A 16,439-nucleotide genomic window follows, 5' to 3' on the forward strand; every position below is an offset into this window, starting at 1 on the left:
CAAGCCTTACACTCGAGAGCATTAATCCACAATGGTTATCCACAATTATAAATGTCTATGGCGCTTTATATGGTGCTTTTTCCCGTGTGGGCAGTTTTCCATGCGGGTTTTCTTCCTGTGAGCATTTATGACTGTGGGCTTTTTTTCTGTGCGCTTTTTTCATAGAACCAGTTCCCAGGTTTGATAGCAGCTCTGCTTCTCTAAGAATATCTGAAGAGGGTCCCAATTAATATTGCTTGAAAGCTGGTCGTGTCCTAGGATGTAGCTTCTCTGGCAGCAGCTTTGGCCGCAATGGCCTGGGCTACCGTACCATCCGTCCTTTAGGAGAAAAGTGAAGAGTTTGTTGATACAAACCATCGGAAGCCCCTTAGCAGTAACTGCTTGACTGCCTTTGTGTTAAGAGCTCTCTCGTGCTGGCATGGGAGTTCCAAGGGGCCTTAGCCTGGCTTGCAAGGGCTTGAAAAGTATCCCTTTTTAAAAAGACCTCTGGTGGACTGTTTGGGCACTAGGCTTCATCCGTGCAGCAAAGCACCAGGATTCTTGGTGGCACTCATTCTCAGTGCACAAGGCTTCATTGGCTGCCCTGGATGCAATCGTATCCTCTAATGCCTTACAGAGGCAAAGTATATTTGCATTGAGAGGGGTATGAGGAAGAAACTTTTTCTGTTGACTTAAACTATTTGATAAAAAGCAGGGCGGCTGTGTTTCTAAATAAATTCTTCCTGAGCCAGATGCAACCCATTCCCCCCCCTTAAAGTAGAGGCATACCAAAAAAATCCCCTTGCACTGACAATCAGTAGTTTTGCCTTTCTTTTTTTGTTTATATGGACTGAGTTATAGGTAGTCAGAAGAATAGCTTGGGGCTTTCTCCATCAGACTCTACACTAGACTGAGCGGGTAGGGCACAGTTGATACTCAGCTGGTGCGGAGAACATATACTTCAGGGCTAAGTATGATTCATAGCCTCATAGTCGTCCTATTTCGCCCCAGAATGTTTTTATATGAACCTGAGTCTATACATATTCATATACCTGTGAGTATACGCTGCCCCCAAAGGATTGGCTAACCAGCAAGATATTATACATACAGTGGAAGAGTAGGGGGGCAAGGACCCTAGGCTTGCATCTGTGAAATCCTATTTGTAAAGTAAACGGTTACTCAGTAGTAAAACGAGATCTTCATTTTAGAATTTATTTTTCAGACTAATCTTGGAGTGAGTAGCTCCCACTCAGGAGTCCTTGATAAAGACTTTGCTGATTAGCACACCAAGCTTTGACCTGCTCTTTTGTTTAACTAGTGAGGCTGAGCATTCTTCTTGTGATGGCTGAAGCTGATATTTTGAAAATGTGGTGGGGCTTTTGATGAGCCTTGAAGAGGAAAAACGCTTGTGTCATTTAAAGATCTGCTCTTATGCAGGTCTCACTTAAGTTGAATATGTCAAAGAGTTTACCTCTGAGTTACTTTTGTACTTAATGATTGCTAAAATATGTGTTCCTTTGGAAACAGTGTTACTGAAGTAACAGTGCTGGGAGGTGAACTTGAGCTCAAAGTATGTTTTATGAAATATTCATTTACCTCAAAATACTTTGTATCATGACTTTTAAATAAAAGTTTGTCCTTCACCTGTTTAATAAAAGTATTCTGGAATATAATTAGACTGTTTCCTTCCATGTCTCACTCCCTTGCTTTTGAGCCGCACAACAAACCCGGGAGGAAGGTTAGGTTATTAATTGACCATGTTACCCAGTAGCTTTAATGGCTGAGGTGGGTTTGAACCTGGTTCCAATGCTGTTTTCCTGAGGGAGATTCCTGTAACTTTTTGAGGAACAGAGAGTTAAAATATTTCCTTACTTAATTTATACCACATCTTTCTCCCCATTGGCAATCCAAAGGGGCTTACATCATTCGCCTCTCCTTCATTTTATCAACAAGGAGATGTGACTGGCCCAAGTTCATCCAGAAAGCTTCTATGGCAGAGTGAAGACCGGAACTTGAATCTTCCAGACCCTAGTCTGACAGTAACTACTATGCTGCTCTGGGTGTAGTTGTGGGCAGGGGTCATTTAGTAGAAAAAGAGGTGCAGGAGCTTATTAGCATAACCCATTAGCATAACTTATTTGCATATGCCACACCCCCTGACATCACGGGAAGTGTGTCAGAAGGCAACACCCACCGCTCAGGCGCTACTGGACTGTTTTGGGTTGCTAGCTATTGGGGGGAGGAATGTGTAGATCTGTCCTCGCAGAGGAGGGAGACCTTGTACCTCAATAAAACTTGGTCTTAAAGGTGCCACTGGACTGTTTTGGACCGGGGGGAACACTAACTTACTTGGCTGCTTCTTGCTCTGACTGAGGGTTGCTGGGAGCAGGGGGTGGGGTTTGTTGCATGTGCCCGCCCCCTGGGCTATTTACTGTCAGAGCTCTGCTCCTGTGCGCTCCTGTAGGAAATGACCCCTGGCTGTGGGTAAAGATTCAAGTCTCCTTTTTCTTGCTGTAAGATGACGTGCCAGTTTTTGGTCTAAATTCCTAGCTGTCTCTTTCTAGTAATATCCCACCAATTAAATTCTGGGAAAGTGCCAGAATGATCATTGGAAAAACTCAAACGATAATTGGCAGCTTTCTGAATCAAAACGTCATATTTGAAGCAAAATCTACAGTGAGTTCCAGCCAACTACGAGGAGCAAATGCAGTTGCATGAATCAGTTTAGGAAACAGATGCCACTGTCCTGGCCTTACTCTCTCTCCGATATAAAATCATGGATAGGAAACCCTGAAGCACCTATGCCAATGAGGCAGTGGCTTCTTCCGGCCAATGCCTCTCAAACCTGTACAACCACCAGCAGAGTCCAAAGTGAAACTCTTGTGATGCTGTCAGTACCACTGAGGCTTGGCTTGTATCTGGCCAACTGCAGTCCTTCCCCCTTCCATTTTGTTTACCAGCATCTTCATAGACAGATGCTCCCCCTCCCCCATACTTAGGATAAGTTACTTACCTCTTATAGACTGCATGCAAGCAAGTGGTTAAGACGCTGAACTGCAGACCAGAAGGTCGGTAGTTCAGCAGTTTGAGACCCAAGTGCCACATGACAGAGTGAGCTCCCGTCTCTGGTCCCAGCTCCTGCCAACCTAGCAGTTCAAAAGCAAGAAATTGCAAGTAGATAAATAGGTACCCACTTTGGTGGGAAGGTAACAGCATTCCATGCACCTTGGCATCTAGTTATGCCGGCCACATGACCACGGAAATCTCTGGACAGCGCTGGCTCTTCGGCTTGGAAACGCATCCCTAGAGTCAGATTCGACTGGCTTTCGATCAAGGGAAACCTTTACCTTTATTACCCCTGAAGAAGTACACACACAGGTCATGATTTTGAACCAGACACACAAGACAGGAATTCCTAGATACTGCCCCCCCAAAAAAAACTGGGTTCTAAGACACACATTGCTACTCTTATTCTAGTCTAAAGACTTTTGTTTTAGGTGTCTTACCTAATATAAAAGTCCTTGTTCCCTGGAAATGGGTTCAAATACCTTTCCCTAAGGCAAAGTTCAGGTACAATTTTTCAAGAAGTCCAAACTATTTCTTCATGGTACTGCAGGACCTGCATTCACTGTTCATGTCCCATAAGGTCATTATTGCAAAACCACCTAGCAGTTTTTGGCTTAAGAACCCATTCTGCAGTTCATTTTGTTGGACCACTTCTAATACCAAAGTGACAGTTACAAACTTGGCAGGAAATCTTGACTCCATCATTCTGAGACAATTTTCCAGTATCTCAAAGTGCAAGTGGTGATTCCTTTAAATTTTATTTGTAAATAAACTGGATTAAAATATGTTCTCAGGTTATACAGGGGGAGAGCCAAAATAATTTATGGGGCCGATTTGAGGGGTTTTTTTGCATTAAGCACTGCTCTCCTGATTCCCCTATGAAGGTTCACAGCTTTTTGGATGCATTGTATTTAGAAACAAAAGGGATAGCTACATTTACCCCAGTGTTCTATAAAAAGGATCCTTGATGTCACTATAGTTAAATTGCTCTAGGTCTTTCAGCAGCATATAACCATTTTACTCCATAATGGTTACTAGGGGAAAATAGTATTAGATGACTAACAATTTCAAGCTGTATCATTGGTGCACATTTTCAAAGGGAGTAAACGTTGAAGTACTGAGACATTTGGGCCTTAGGCAGCTTCCATAAAAACAAGCACCAATACTAAAACAGCACTCTTCAGGGGTTTTGGAATGGATGCTGTGTGGATGATTTGAATGTCTATCAGGAGTGACTGTTGGAGAAATGACAGTTAAGGTTTAACAGTTAAACAGTTAGTCAGAAGAGAGTGCTGTGTGAAAGCAGTTGATAGGAGTTTAAGTTCTGACTTCTGAGAGAGAAACAGAAGTTCTGTGTTGAAACAGTTAAAAGAAGAAGCTTCCCTGTGTGGGTTGTTAAGTTCTATGTCTTAGCGCTGAATAAGACAGTTGATGAGCAGCTCATTCTGAGGTCTGAAGGAGAGACCTTCTTGTGTTATGAAAAGTTGAAGTAAAAAGAGTCAAAGTTACAAAGAGTGTGATACAGTTGACCTAAGTACTTACAAATACCTATTTCCCAAACAGTGACAGTTTAAACAACAACTTACTCTGTTCTTCAAATAAATCCTTTTTATTTAAGTTTATCCCAGAAGCCTGATCCCTTATTCCTCAGGAAACACATAGTCCTTTGAAAGCCCAGACCCTGGGTCACAATACCAAAACCAGTAGGAAAAATATTATAGAAAAAGGTTGGGAAAGCCTAAATTTCCCTGGTGGCAACCAGAATACCCTACAGAGTAAAACTGAAAGAACATTTTAAAGTAAAAGTAGACCTCCCCAAATAAGAGGTCGTCACAATGTGATTCACATTAGCACCTATGCTCAGATCTTTAAAGCTCCTATTGCAAAACCCAGGACGTGTCTTTTTTGGCTTACTTCACAAGTATTAATTAAATTTATGCATACCTAAAGGAATCCTAACTGAGATATAAATGCATGAGATGTACATGACATAATCATGCTCCCTTTGGTTTGCAAAAACAAAGAAAGTATTTAAGTGTGGTAATATTCACAAAACACTTGCATTCATGAATTGTCCATTTCAGTTCAGAGTATAGATGACAACACACAATGCTGCTCCCTCTCTGTTCATCTTTTAGTACTGTTGAATGTTCACAGAATTTGTGTGCTTGGTTCTGAACCTGAAGCATGCTTTTCCACACAAAATACGTTTCTGGCTACTCAAAAAAAATTGGACAACACTATAGCAGATTTTATATTATTGAACTTTATGTACAAAATCCAATTTCAAATAAAACATTTAATGTAAAAACAAAAAGGTCCATTAAACATTGTTTCTTTATATCTACTGTACCATTCAAATGTTCACCCAGTTTACATGATTTCTTCAAAGTCTCATTAAGGGTACATATAGAAAATCCATCTTTATTATAAATAGAAACAAAGGGATTCTCAGCTTTTATTATAAATTGACATGACATACAAAGTTTACTGGACAGAAGTAATTTCATTACTAATTTTGGGGGTCACCAACTTTTTGTGCAAACAATGCTAGCCTCCTTTTAAGCATTAACAGCGCGACTGCTTAAGAAGTGACGTCAGCAATAGTTCTAGAACTACTGTCTCTCCTAAAATATATTCTTTACATATGTGCACAGCATTAGCAAATTAAAGCCCAGGAGAAATGCTTTATCGGCTATTCAAAGGTGTAATTAGGGTTTGCTACAACTCAGAGCAGGCAAATCAAGAAGTCTAATGAAAGCTGCAGTTTCCCTCTTTCCTATTGACACAAATCAGTGACTAAGAACTTAATACTGGATGACAAATCACATCCACACCATTAGTTAAATAGTCTCACAGTTAAACACATCTTTAGGGACCAAAGTCAGTATTTACAGTTTTTATAAATTTCTGGAAAAAACCCACATTAGAAAGCCCTCCCCCTCAGCCCCCAAACAGAAACAAAAAACCCAAAACCAAATGAACCAAAAAAGTAGGGAACTGCCTTCTTATGGTGGTAGAATGAAATAAAAAATTAGAAATACCTGTATTTACATAATTGATCCTTTATAAATAAAAGAATATGAAAAAATGAACTATTTAATAAAAAATGAGGTGATGTCACTCAACCACAGTGCTTGCTGGAATAAACCCTTGGTGCTGATACTATACCAGTAGTGAAACTACTTTCCATTGGAAAAAAAGAAAAAAAATCTGTAAACATATGCATAAAATGTGTCAACAACAGTGCAAAACTGCACAAGAACTATTTCGTTAGCATCTGTATTGAATGCAATACATCACAGAATACTTGCATAAGAAGTGCAACACATTTTCTGGTCCAATTTTACAGTGCATTTCCCCCTCAAAAGTAGCATCCAACCATTTCAGATCAACTCCACACTCTGATCTTGCAGTCTGTACCCAGGCAAAATAGCAGAGATCCAAGCACTGCCCACGGCAGCCTCTAGGTGTTTGTCATCACATTCCACAACAAAGTCCTAGATGCTACTAGACAGTTCTGCAGAAGTAGATAAAAGATTTGCTCTATTACACTGAGTGATCAGAGTTACCTACAAACTCTTTTAGTCTACTGGATGGTCAAATGGTATTTCCCATGTCTGCAATGAGAAAAAGCAAAGGTTTTTCCAAACAGGCGTGAGATGACGAAGTGCTATGTTACATTTGAATGTTTTAAAATGTGTTATTAAATCTGCAAGCTGTAGTTTTGACACCCATTAATAAGAACCAAAAAAAAAAGAAAAGAAAAGAAAGAAAAAGAGAGATCCAAGTTAAACTTTGAATGGTAAATTATTTCCCATAAAAAGATAACCTGTAGAATTTAAGTACAAAAGCATAAACTGTCCCAATCTCCTTCCCCATTTTTTTTTTAAACTCCATGGTAGGAAAGACAGCCGAGTACAGATGCAAAAATCTTTATATAAAAACTGGTTTACATATACTCAAGTTATGTAAATTCAGTATAGTTCATAATTAAAATTCCCAAAAATTGTATTGCTCTTCATGCTCAAACTTTGAGTATTGTCATTACATCACTAGAACTGATATACATGTAGTACTTGCATAATTAACTCAATAGGAACCATATTAACACTATCTTTGTTGAAACCCTTTGTTTCCAGCAGTGCCCATTGGGAACCTGTGTATCTTATTCCTTAAGAGTTCATGCTTCGTAATGTCATTTCAACGCATGTCCATTGAATGGCCTTCACTCCTCCCCTTCAGATTTTCTGTTTTCTATTCTGTTTTGTCATGAACGAGGTACTATCCATTTCTGAAGCTTTCTCCCTAATGTTAGTTTCACTGCAGCCATTAGTTGTCACAGTTTGTTCTTCACAAAGCTCTTCAATTGTGGTAGCAGCAGATTCTCCTTTTTCTAACTTCTGTTGCATTTCTCGAAGCTTAGTAACAGCTTTGTCTATTGACATTATGCTGATAAGATTAAAGTCATGCATGCTGACTAGATGAAGCATGAAGTTTCGACATAAGTTCTTCTTAATTATTGTTTGTCCATAATTTTCTACAAACAGCATACAGGCATGATTCATTTGATTGTCAGCAATAAACCTGTCACATAAAAAGGCAAAGTAAATCACTATGGACATATGCTTACAGATATAACTATACGTTTATTGGGGCTTTTGAGCTTTTAAATTTCTCTCAGCATTCTGTTTAGGTTTGCTATTGCATACTACTTGCTTCTCAAATTCATACATTTTTGTTTTAAATTTTGCACAACCAAATAAAATAGGACTATGAAAACATTTAAATTATTACATTTCAACTTTATAGGTTAGATCATAACATGTTCTTCTGCTCACAGAAGGACCTGTTCTATGAACGAGCTGCTTCGAATCTAACTCAGTAGCCATATTTATATTTTTAAACAAGTGGGACTGTGAAATGTAATTTAAAGCTCTGCTAACATACCCGTGCTTCATAACATGTAGATTCCATAATTTCATTACTTCTTTTTCTCCTTCATTAACATCAGAAAACTCTTCAATTTGCTGCAAGACAACCATTTAAATTTCTTTAACACATAATGTATTTCATTCCTCCTCACCACCACCAGTGTTTGTTCCTGTCATAACTGTTCCTCCATAGTCAACAAAATACTATACAGCCAGGACACCATAGCTAGTCTAAAGAAAAAGCTATTTGCTGAACTCACGCACTATTATTTTCCATTCTTATTGGAAGAAAGGGAAAATACCAATTTTCAAGGTATTAGAAAGAGGGCAGGGAGACTGGAAGAAGGTATTGGGCTCACATCCCCCAAGCAGCCCCAGCTCCATGGACATAATATTCTGATTTCTGATTCCACTAGGTTAACTTTTTCTGTGGTATAGAGAGCAATTAGCAAGCATGAGGCAGAAGCCTGCTCCTTCTCCTACTCTGAGCAAGAGATCACCAGGAGGGAAGTATCACTGGAATGGGCATTTCAATGGGCTTAACACAGGGCACTTATCACAATCTATGGCAACAGACAATATGAGGTTTGTTATGCCCAAGTGGTCAGTGCTCTTTTGTACATGGAGGATCAATGGGTTGTCTGTCAAATAAATGTTGCCAGTGCTACTCAGTATTCTAACAGTGGCTAAGTGGTGCATCTTCAGCTATACTTGTAGTTTTTTAAATGAGCTTTAGACATTTAGAGAGCTAAGCAAAGAGATTACATCTGATAGTAAGGTTTCTGCAAGGATGAAACCTCACAAGAAACTGAGAATTCCTTGAAAGCTTTCTAGCACAATAAGAAGTTACAGCATATTCTCGTAATTGTGCTCTGCCACAGTTACTACATGTTCCTGTTTCACCATCCCTCAGCTAATTGTGTTTGCTGATAAAGACAACTTGCATGTGTTCAATGGCCTGGACTGCAACATGACAGAGTGCTGCTATGTTCCTGAAATACCTTTTTTATTGGCCACTGTCTACCCCCACAATCCTTGAGATTGTGGCCAGTCTTCTGCCATATGCAGTCTTGCACGTCTAGTGAGGGACAGCAGAGGGACTTAGTAGCCTCATGAGTGACAGCAGAAGAGAGGATGCTTTCCTATGCCTGGCTATTTTATATGAACCCTGGGTCCAGTCTGGAAAGTGGCTCATTCACTTTCAGTAATGAGAGATACAGATAATTGATGTGCCATACTCAGTAATGAGAGATACAGATAGTTACCGTGATAGTTTTTTCCCTTAGCCATTCAGGGTCCTTTTCATCTTCACTATCAACTTCCATTTCTTGTGGACGGAGAGGTAAGCATGTATCACTGTGGAAGTATAACCGATTGTGTCCACTGCTGTATGTTCTTTGCTGTTCTACTTCTCCATCTTCAGATTCAAGAAATTCTGACATGCTGGCTTTTGTACGCTTTGGTCTGAGAAGAAACATGAATAACTGTCTAATAGGTACAAATAACAATGTTGCAGGAATCTAGAACAGGAGCTAAATGCTACCAAAAGACAATACTTTTACATCCAGGCCAATCACTGGCCAGTTGCTATCCAAATGCATTAAAAAAAAATCACATACATTTCAGTTTCAGTCTGGACAATGACTTGGTATCACCTTGAGGATTTCTGTGGACAGAAGTGCATGGAAGTGATTTTCTGCTGCAACTCCACCAACATTCTGCTCCTAGGGCTTCCTGTTCTGCAGGGGCCACATTTCAAAGGGCATTTCAGGGTGCAGTGGGAGTGGAGACAAAGAGATCATGCTCCATAGACAGATATCATTTGGTCCATGGAACTCACCAGTGAATCCTAGTGTGTTCTGTTTGTATACAGCATTATAGCATTTGTTGTTTTATTAAGCTAGTGAGCCTGACATCAATTCAAGATTTAGGATAGGCATACAGTCTGTAAACACCAAGTAGTATTGTGCTGGTAACAGAGCAAGCTAAGTACCTGAGAAACAGAATGCAGTAACACCTCCCATGGATATGGACCTAATATTCTCATCACTAAAGCAACATGCATTTATGTTCACTACATTTTTATTGAACGTTGAAAGTTTTAAGCAAATTTTATAAAGGCTGCCAATCTTAATCAACAGGGTTGTGAATTCTGGGCATGGTATTTTAGAGGTTATTCTGTACCCAGTACATCACTGTCACAATTAAAAAAAAATTAAAAAACAGCCTTTCCTTCCAGCAAGTGGTAACTTGGGTTTCTGAAAACATTTCCTTCAATATCTAAAGAAGAGCATGTACTGAGTTCCTAGTCAATATGTAAAACTTTAAATTTTAATCACTCAGTGTGACAGATGATGTTGAGATGTTTTATACTGGCCACTGTTCTAAATTTAAGCTTTAATTAGACCTACCTGAGGCTTCTATTTAGCCATGTTAGAGAGGGCCCAGGTTCTACTTCTGACAGAACTATTACGTTCCACCCAAAAAGAACTTGATGATTGGCTAGGACTCTCACCTGCCTCAAGCAAGTTCCAGCAAACCAAAAAGTAAAAGGAGCCAGAACGCCCACCTCCATTTGCTTCATTTTACAGGTACCTATGCCTGTGAAGTGAAATAATCCACTTTCAATCCACTTTTCAACTGGATTTTACTGGGTAAACTGGCAAAATCCAGTTGGAAAGTGGACTGAAAGTGGATTATTTCATGTGCGTGATTGCAGGCTAAGTGTACCACTCTTAACAGCTACAATAAGGAGAAATATTTCATTTATAATGCAGCAGTGACAGAAAACTTGGGAGAATGAGCATTTAAAACTGTGGTCTGAACTGAAATCTGCAAACCAAAGTTTTCTCCATAATCCAAATTACAGAATCAAGCATGCACATGGACCCACCCACTCCCACCCAAGAAAAGGCAACAGGAAGGATCACAATGGATTTCCCTCAACACTTTACAGCTGGACTGGGAAATGTGCAAGTGATAGGTCAAGGACAGAACAAAACAGAAGATCTTATGAATGCAGAATTGCGTATGATTCCAGAGCAACAGCAAGGTTCCTACCTACCGGCATACAAGAATATGCGTAATGGGAGTCCGCTTGACCGGCCCATTACGACTGAAGGCAAACCCAGGCTGACGATGTATATCCTGAGGATTTCCTGCATAGGAGCCATCGTAGCACTCATTGATAGAAACATCTATTCTAGCACCTTTTGGATGATACTGTAATAAATAAATATTTTGCACAATATAAGTATGTTAATGGCAACCAGACACTTGCTCTTCCCCCCACCTGTTCTCTGTCAGAAACACTAATTACTGAATCTCTACCCTGCATGGTAATTTCTCACTTATTCTAGACAAAAATCTCAGGATACTAAAGCTGCAGCATAATTAACTGCACAGGAAACTTTTTTTTTTTTAAGTGCTCTGAACAGAGACTTCTAATCTCATCCAAAGAAACCATTTCAAGCGATCACATTAATACTATTGGGAGCATAAAGGGTGATACAGGCACTATTATCAGATATTGCAGGTGTGTACTGTTAGGCTGCTTTGCGAATACCAAATATGTTTCAAGTTGACCTGTCTCAGTACATAAATTGTATAATGCAAACAGAGAAACAGAAAGTTTTACACTGAAAAATATCATGGAAGAATACTTACTACATAATTGAAAATAAATCTGCTATGACAAAGCTTGAGATGTTTGAGTAAGCTGTAAAGCTTGCGGCAGTTCAGTGTGCACCATGGGCAATGCAAGTCATCTCTAGCCTCAGTCTGCTGCCTTGTATTGTTGTTGTAAAGGAACTGGGGCAAAGAAAAGTTTTGTGTTAACACACCAAGCGTATTGTATTTGATCAATGGACCTTTACTCCCAGTGAATTTTTCAAGCACCTCTAAAAGTCTCATAAAATCTCACACTTGGGTATCACAGTGCTCTGCCAAGCATTAACACACAAGGTAGTATAATTTAAAGAAGTCAAAGTGAATCTTCTAACGTGCAAAAATAATACTTATTTCTAAAGATTCTACAGGCATCACCAACATCCCATTAACATGTGGGATAGCTGGACATACCCCAAACACAGAATGAAACAGATAATGACCAAGGCCTTCCTGTTTTTCCATACAGTACGAAAAAAGTGTTCACAAAAATTGGGATTAAATAAACTATACTACCCACAAACATTAGACTATTGATACCTGATAAAATATTCTCAGTTTCTGCCGTGGCTCATTTGAAACATCTCTTTCTTTTCTTGTTTGCAGATCTGATGGCAAGGACTCCTTTACAGCTGAAAGAGAACACAGATGTCAATAACTGTACTGCTGTTCCATGCAATCAGTACACAGCTCTTTTGTAGTGTTTCACAGGCAGAGTTCCCATCATTCTGTTATACACTAGTCTAGTAAAATGCAATTGAGTGGTCTCATTGAATCTGTCATTATACATGGTGCTTCAGAACACAAGACTGTGCCCTAATTAAGGCAACATGTCATAGATGATCAAGCTTCTAGCATGAGCTTTTCAATCTATTATACTGGACATACTCACTAGATTTGTTTCCAAATATGAAACATCAATTATGGTAATACTGGGAACACATACAGACCTCAAATGTATGTATTATCATGTTTGAATCCTACCAGTCATCCCAGGAGCTCATTATCTCATTCAGTTCTTCTAAAACAGTGCAACTTGCCCAAGATTATCCAGCAAGCTTTATGACTGAGTGGATAATTAAACCCAGGCCTCCCCGTTTCAAGCCCCAACATTCCATCCACTACACAACACTAGATCCTGGTGGGTATATAAGATGGTTAACTTAGGTCCTTTCTGCACTTGGATCTCATCCCTGGTTTTATCAGAGTTCAACTTGCGACACAATACCTTGCATTCATCCCTGATTATAACAGCATCCATTTATCCCGGGACAAGGGTGGGGCAAAACCAGGGTGACCTTAATGTAATGTGGAAACAGAAAATACCCCGAGATAATTACAGGGGTTAACTTGAGTGTAGTGTAGAATGTAAGTTCGGGGACAGGGTTGAACCAGGATTTAAGGTCTAGTGCGGAATCACCCTTTAGGTTGAACACAAACACATATCCTATTAGACTTCTCCACTGTAATTCCTTCTCTCCAAACTGCATGGCAATATACTGTGATGATCAAGATCCACCTAACAGAAAAATAAGCAACCACCACACCCCAGAGAAGATGACAAACTGATATTTCACACATTGCATTATAATGAGTGAAACTAAAGGGCAGTGATGGACGCTTGTGTTATTGCTAAAAGCATGTCATTTTCATATCAATTTCACTCCCCCACTCTAGCCTTTCTGGGAATGAAAGGGACTTCCATCTAACTACTCCATACCAGTGCAACTGCTTGTTGATGAAAAAGATCAGAGGCAACTCACAGATTAAGGAAACAATATACAAGGCAGAAAGACTTACTATCCACAAAGCTGGCTTGTCTGTGAGCACTGGTGTTTTTTTAGGTACCACTGATGATCACTTGCAAGACTTGTTTTCCCTCCACAAGCTGGTTTTCCTAATTTTGTATGTGCAAATCCACCGCTTTCCCAAATGTGGTGAAAATTTTATCATCAGACAAATCAATCCTATAAAGGTGCTTCTAAGGCCTGGCATGTGAGACAGGGCACAACTGCTCTCTGGGCAACACACCTCTACACAAGAGTTGCACTGGTATGCGCAACTGCTACAAGTTTTAAAAAGATGCTCCACAGGCGAGTGGGACCCATCACTGTTACTTCTGCATTCATTACAGAAATATGCTACAAACCTGCAAAACACTGGACTGACACTGGTGCTTACCAGTGCTTTATGTGCTGTTGGCTACTATTATTTGCCTAGGACTGGACAAGCTAGAGAACCTCAAGTGCCTTTCTGCTGGCATGGTATAGGAGGCTACACAACAGAACCATCAGAGTACTGGTAGTCCACTTTAGCTTAAAGAATCCAAGAATTTTCATGTTGCATCCTGTACAATGGTACTCTACTTTCTCCTTAAAAACCTGTTCAGCACCTTTTGTTTCTTAAGCATTCAAGCAGCAGTGCACACAAATGCTCACACCCTGAAATATCATAAAGTGACAATGTCATAATATACTGTCATGTCATAATTTGAAAAAGACTATTTCAACGTTCTGTGTAGCATTTTGAATTCTCCTTCTTCTGGTTTCGAAGCTAATGCTGGGGAATCAATGGGTAGTGGTTATCATAATATTGGGCCAATTCAATCATCAGATAACAAAGCTCTCAGGTAGGTAAAACATATCCAAATATACCAATTCTTTGCCAGTAAGACTACATCCATTTCTATTGAGCCATTTACCATTAAAGTGTAAGCTAAGCTATCAATTCTAAGAACAATTGTTAGCTTGTACGTTTTGACAAGTATTGTTAAGGCAGAATTAGTGCTGCTGATCTCTTAACTGTTCTTGACGTTTTGTGTGGGGCATGATATACTCTCCCTCCAATCAACCTAAGGCAAGTACTGACAGTGGCCTTATGCCTAAGGTTAACCAGAGGAGTCCCTCTTTACCATTACTTAGCCAAAGTTAAAGCTTAGCTGGGAAGTTTGCTTAAACTGTACAGAAGTAATTCAACAACCCCATGCAGGGTTAAGAAGCTGGTACAGGACTTTTACAGTACAGGACTGCCCTTGTACTCTATATACTTAACAAGCATGCTATACAAAGAGACAGCATGTATTTCTAAAGTACAACATCCTATGTACTGGAATGTAGTTAAACTAACCAGCGTGATAGTACAGTAAGCCCCCAATTCTATCCTGTTACCAGGAGTTTCTGATACTGCCTGTTCCTCACTATTACTATCTTCTTAAACGCATGATGCCACATTACTGAAGTTCTACATTTATACTACGGCCCTGAAAAATACACACAATTTCAATCATTCCTATGTAAACTATTCTCAAAACAGAACCAAATTCTTCCTAAGGCAAGTTTTCCAGCATTGCTCCAAACTAAGTGAAACATTTTAAAATACTAATACTTTTACAGTTTGATTCTCGACTCCCAATCTGTTACGAGAAGCCTTTACAGGAAGCGCTAACAGGTTGCTGAGGGGAAAAAGAGAAAGCGTCAAGAAAAAAGTTCAAAACCAAAAGGCAATGCTTGAAAGCTTTCAAAAATCTGCACCACTAATGAGAACTATTCTTGTTCTGTTTAACCGGGCTTCTGAGTATGTGAAGATGTGGCTGATCAGTCGAACAGAGAATACACATATTGTGAATAGTGGTTTCCCTCACAGTACAAATGCCTGTATTCCCAAATGGACAAGTGGGCACCGCTAGCCTTCAGGGTATCCTACTGCTTTGAGCAAGAGGCAAGACTTGCAGAATAGCTCAATAATTTAATATTCTGCAAACTGAAAATTCACCTAAGCACTTTATTTAAACAATCTCTGCCAGTCACATATGGACTGTTGAGGACTAAAACGGAAACTCTTATACTTACTGTAAGTGACCATACTGCAGAACTATACAGTACTAACTTCCCAACCAATGTAAAAAAACAAACACAATCTGGCAACTCTGGAGATTTATTGCTAGAAAAAGAAATGCATCCTGCTAACTATAGTACTTAGGTAACCTAATGCAACACTTTAAATGGCAGCTAAATGTCAAGCATCTTGAATTTTAATGATCAAAGTAAATTGAAATATTTTGGACCTATCACAGTGAATACGGACACAATCAGATTAGTTGAGCAACACAGAAAAACAAAACATAAACCTAAGTTACATTGAAGTGTGCTTACATACTATCAGCTTCAAAGTAAGAAAGGCATTTGAATACACCTCAACTTCTGTTTTGCATTCTATTGCTCTAAGGACTCCACCATATCTATTTATAAAATTTGAATCACCTCCCCAACAGCTTAAAGCAACATACAAATAGAAAATAAACAGCAAAACACATCAACAAACTGTCATATCTACAAAACAGTGAATTAAAGTAATTTAAAGAAATTTTAAACAAGAGTTAGTATTATTATTATTAATTAGATTTATACCCCGCCCTCCCCACCGAAGCAGACTCAGGGCGGAATGACAAAGAGTTTTAAAATAACAGTATGTTAAGCTGCTAACAACAGTTGTAGAAGATGGTCAGCATACTCTACGCAAAAATTCTACGCAAAGACCTCTAAAGAATATCACAGGTGAAAGATGCCAGCGTCTGCTCTTGAGGATTTCTCTACCATTTCAACACAGATTAGGGCTTACTGTTCTCTTCTCAAAATGCAAGGAGATACATATGGAAACCCTTCCTCTCCTGTATCTCGCCACCAAGTGCTTTAAAGGTCATCCCCACCACCTTGAATTGGGCCGAGAAACAAAACTGGAAGAGGTGAAGATGGGCCAGCTCCAGAATGATAGGATCTCTCCCAGAAGAGCCTGCCA

At 39.4% G+C, this 16,439-nt stretch overlaps 1 protein-coding gene across 1 annotated transcript in view; it reads right to left on the reverse strand.

Annotated features, from left to right (window-relative positions):
* Positions 1-7,197: 7,197 nt before the first annotated feature.
* SUZ12 (SUZ12 polycomb repressive complex 2 subunit) overlaps positions 7,198-16,439 on the reverse strand; it is a 37,777-nt gene continuing 28,535 nt past the window's right edge. The window contains exons 12-17 of the mRNA XM_015424694.1: positions 12,186-12,277; positions 11,646-11,789; positions 11,044-11,201; positions 9,245-9,443; positions 7,996-8,075; positions 7,198-7,632 (exon numbers count right to left, since the gene is read on the reverse strand). Of these exons, the coding sequence (XP_015280180.1) occupies positions 7,287-7,632; positions 7,996-8,075; positions 9,245-9,443; positions 11,044-11,201; positions 11,646-11,789; positions 12,186-12,277 (1,019 nt within the window). The 3' untranslated portion in view covers positions 7,198-7,286. The remainder of the gene's footprint in view (positions 7,633-7,995; positions 8,076-9,244; positions 9,444-11,043; positions 11,202-11,645; positions 11,790-12,185; positions 12,278-16,439) is intronic.

The sequence above is a fragment of the Gekko japonicus genome, unplaced genomic scaffold (assembly GCF_001447785.1).
Source record: "Gekko japonicus isolate JY-2015 unplaced genomic scaffold, Gekko_japonicus_V1.1 scaffold668, whole genome shotgun sequence".
Taxonomy (NCBI): domain Eukaryota; kingdom Metazoa; phylum Chordata; class Lepidosauria; order Squamata; family Gekkonidae; genus Gekko; species Gekko japonicus.